Source organism: Cyprinodon variegatus, unplaced genomic scaffold, assembly GCF_000732505.1.
Source record: "Cyprinodon variegatus isolate N-32 unplaced genomic scaffold, C_variegatus-1.0 Scaffold611, whole genome shotgun sequence".
In the NCBI taxonomy this organism is placed as follows: Eukaryota; Metazoa; Chordata; class Actinopteri; order Cyprinodontiformes; family Cyprinodontidae; genus Cyprinodon; species Cyprinodon variegatus.
Genome location: NW_015151064.1, coordinates 332,839 through 337,342, shown reverse-complemented (window position 1 = coordinate 337,342; position 4,504 = coordinate 332,839). Strand labels below are relative to the sequence as shown.

At 39.4% G+C, this 4,504-nt stretch overlaps 1 protein-coding gene across 1 annotated transcript in view; it reads right to left on the bottom strand.

Moving 5' to 3' along the window:
* Positions 1-2,847: 2,847 nt before the first annotated feature.
* Positions 2,848-4,504, bottom strand: part of chrna1 (cholinergic receptor, nicotinic alpha 1) — a 29,267-nt gene continuing 27,610 nt past the window's right edge. Inside the window, exon 9 of the mRNA XM_015392864.1 lies at positions 2,848-4,096. Within this exon, the coding sequence (XP_015248350.1) occupies positions 3,968-4,096 (129 nt within the window). The 3' untranslated portion in view covers positions 2,848-3,967. The remainder of the gene's footprint in view (positions 4,097-4,504) is intronic.

The following is a 4,504-nucleotide window of genomic DNA, read 5'->3' as shown; positions in this document are numbered from 1 at the left end:
CTGTTCTGCCCTCACCTGTTTTCAATTCCCTCGTTAGCCCTCTCTTTGTCTCTGTCCCCTTTAAAAGCCCTCCCTCTTCAGTTCCTGTTTGCTGGATCCTCGTCAAAACATCTCTCTGTTTACCTCGTCTTTCCCTGGCTCCTAGAGTTTGGTTTCCCCTGATGTCTCCTTGGTTCTGGTTAGTGTTATTTTGCTGGATCTTTGATTCCTGCCTCCGAATCTGTAAACTTCAATAAACCCACCAAAATTCACCTCTGCCAACTTGCCTCTGCTTTTGGGTCCTCAACCCAACACCACTTCATGACAGAAGCTCTATGTTTACATTCATAAAATGGCCAAAAATTAACACTATAAGCAGATTTCTTGATTACTATAAACTAATTATTGTACAGCATTTGTATAGAAATGATTCTGTCCCAAGCCCTTTGATCTATATAAGTGGTTGATTACTATATCCGTGACCACTACACTATGGTAACGTTAAACTGAATGAAAAGATATGTACGTGCTTGACGGGCCCATGCTCTTATTTTGAGCTATGGGCAGGGTGTCCGTAGCTCAAAGTAAGAGGTTAAAAAGCTTCTCAGTGACCAGGCTACAGGGGTGGATGAGATTTTACCTGAGTACCGTAAGAAGCAGCTCTGGATGTTTTGGACCGTGTTGGTTAATGCGATTCTGCCCCTGGACTGGTAGACTGGGGTGGTGGTCCCCCTATTTAAATAGATGGACCAGAGGCTGTGTTCCAACAACTAAGGAATCACACATTTAAGCCTCCCTGGTAAGGTCTATTCCAGGGTTCAAGAAAAAGAGAGTCCGTCAGATAGTCGAATCTCGGATTAGGGCTGTTACGTCTCTGTCTAAGGTGTCAAAGCCTGGTCCGCATTGTTAGGTGTAAGTTTGACTTGTTTCCAGTTAGAATTGGTGGCTTAATAAGGATGACGTGGTTGTATTGGCTTCATCTACAACTCTCAATGGAGCGGTTCACAGCCAAGTGTGAAGCGGCTGGGATAAGGATAAGTGCCTCCAAATCCAAGATCCTAGTTTTTAACCAGAAAAAGGATAGAGTGACATCTCTGGGTTGGGAAAGATTTACTACCCCTATTAGGAGGAGTTTATATATCTTGGGGTCTTTTTCAGGAATGAGGGGAATATGGAGCAGGCGATCGACAGATGGAATGGTGCAGCATCTCTTGTGAAGCCTCCACTATACCAGTCCATTTTGGTAAAGACAGAGCTGAGCCAAAAGGCAAAGCTCTCTATTTACCGGTCAATCTACATTCATACCCTCATCTATGATCATAAGCTTTGGGTCATGACTGAAAGAACCAGATCCCGGATATAAGCGCCAAAATGAGTTTTCTCCGTAGTGTTTGGACTCTCTCTTAGAGGTATGGTGAGAAGCTCAGCTATCCTGGGATGACTCAGAGTACAACCACTGCTCCTCCACGTCAAGAGGAGAGCAGAGGTGGGTGTCGTAGGAGGCCCAGAGGGAGACCCACGACACATTGGAGAGACTACACCCCCATTTACACTACCCTCTGAAAACCGATCCATACCGAGCTTGGTTCCTTACGACTATTTACACACCACGCTAGGATGGTTCTTTGCTTCCTAGTGATGATCTACGGTACAACTGCTCTCTAGAGGTAAACAAGCAGATCGACATTATGGCGCCCCTAACATTCAGGAAGTTTGCGGAGAGTCAAGCAAAGAAGGCTACCTTTGGTGAATTCACTTGACGGTCGGCTTTTGGGAAGTGGGTACGACAAACAATAGTCTTATCAAGGCTTATAGATGCAGGAAACATCAACAGACGTTGAAGTTCATCACACTGCTAAGCAGAACCATTAATGGAAATTGTGTGTCACGGTAGGGAAGCTAGTATTTTCTATGAATAACTGAAATTTCATGATTACGGAGGCTGACTGTAAGGAAATGATCCGGCTTGCTCATGCAAGTGAGCCAGAACTGAATTGCACCGAGCCTTACTGACGAACAAGTACCATGTCAGCAGGGTTCGGTTGTGTCTCGTGCAGTCTGGTTCAGTTGTGCGTGCCATTTACACTTAACAGTTATCTCGGTGCTCGGACCAATCTCGGCACGGTTTCGAGAGGGTGGTGTAAATGGGGCTTATGTTTCTCGGCTGGCCTGAGAACATCAAGGGATTCCCCCGGAGGTGCTGGCCCAAGTTCCTGGGGAAAAGGATGTCCGGCCTCCCTAATGAATCTTCTAACCTTGCGACCCGATCTAGGATAAGCCGAGGAGGAGTATATGGATGGATGGATTGATGAATGGATGGATGGTATTGTTAGCTTGCAGGTAATTAGAAGTAAACCTCATATTTGACCACACCATTACAAACTGATAGACATGTTGTTAATTTGTTGAGAAAACATTGATTGCCCTAAACAGTTCATCTGAATTTTGATCTTAGATATGCTGTGCCAGAATTTTTCTATTATTATTATTATTGTTATTACTATTATTTATGGATTACTGTTATCCAATCTTAGAATAGGAGTAAGACAGCGAAAACCCTTGAATATTAGAGCCTGGCAATTTTTCTTTTGGCTAGGCATTTACCAAGTACAAATAGTTTTTGCACCTAACCACCTGTATTATATTCATAGACCTCACCAAAATAGCGTGGTCAATTGTTTTATATGATATACCTAATTGACTTTTTAACAGGTTAACCACAATAAAAATCCGAATCCAGATTTGGAAATGTAATTAAAATCCAACCTTACTAAATGAGTTGCAAGTGTTCTGTACCTGGTCCTCCAGTATGTCAGGGAATGTTCTCAGAGTAATTTAAAATTTTTTAAAAACATCTTTAAGTATTAAGAGAATTTATTCCAGTCAATTTTAACAAAACAATTGATATAATGCACACATTACAGAGCATGATTTACCTTAGGCCTGCTTTTTGACCACTGATCAGAGAAACAGTCGGCCTGTTGTCACTTCCCTCCAACTTATACTTGCACACTATCTGTTAGAGCACACACCCTCAGTTAGCATACTTATTACATAAACTCAGATGTTTCTATTGAAAAAGTGTTGGAATGTCTGTCTAGCTGATTTGCCAGTCGCCACATCGACACATCATGTCAGCAGAGAGATAAAACAGGAATTTGGGCAACCCAGTGTGTGGATGGCTCCAGGATGTCACTGATAAACAATGATCAGTAACCTTAAACAAAAACCAAACCTTTAAAAGAAATTAACCTTCAACACAACAAATAAGAAATAAGTTGTTTTTTTTATTATACTGACCAGGCCAACCAAAGTTATCATTAAAAGTAAATATGATTACAGAATCTATCCATCTAAATATTAAACCAGCACTTTTGTTAACAAATTACACTAATCTATTTGTATGATCTATCAAATTAGACATAACAGATGGAAATGGTTTCTATCAGTGGAAAACATATCTCATGATACAGAACAGATGCATTGCTTGATACTTTTTATGCTTTCTATGTAATATATTTACTAAATTTAAAATAAAACTGTAAATACAGGTACAGAAGTGGTAAAATATAAGATCACTCAGGCAAGGCAAATACAATGCATGTACAATCCTTGAAAAGCACACTGTAAAGCACACAATGGTAAATTACAAAATAACAGATATAATTATTTTACACATCAATTATGATACACCTTACACTAGCAATACATTAAAATCCTAATCTAGAAAAAAACATTAATGAATAAAATAATATGTAATCATGCTAAGAGAATGACGTAGTTACTGAAGCCTCAGCTATATTTTAAAATACATAATACCAAAAAACCTACTGTACCTTGTAGCATTTTATCTATTAAATTTGCCTTTATGTATTGCAGATGTCACACATAAAATGACAAAATGTCCAAAAATTAAAGGTTCTGCTGAAGAATCTTAAAACAAGGTTTTACATTTCATTACAAAAATTATCTTTTGTAAATTAGGTTTTTATAACATGTTAAGCTCAATAAGTCTTCCAGCAAAGACGGCAAGGGTTCCAATAATGCACACAGCCATGAAGACACACAGCAAAATGTGATCCAAGACCATGGCCACAAACTTCCATTCCTCTGCCGCCTGAAATGAAATGAGAGGAGATTACACTGTTGACATTTATAATTAATGAATTAAATCATACATTTTCTCCATACCATTAAATATTTTAACCAAGTTAATCATGTGAAAAAGGACTAAGGTACTGAGTGCTCAACTGTGATTAAGAAAGAGTGATAATGAGTGCTTTCTTAGTAAATATTCTTACTTAAAGGTATTGTGGAGGATTCTGGCAAATAAAAAAAAGAAATCCCATGCACAACCCTGTTCCCGAATGTCTATGCATGAGAGAGCATGCATAAGCCCATGTCAAAAGTTGTTTTTAAGTTGCTGTATAATCAAAATCAGAACGTAGGCGCTAGAATTCAGGCGTGACAGACAGGGATTACTTTAAAGGCATTTATTGAATACAGACGCGGAGCTGTGGTTCTG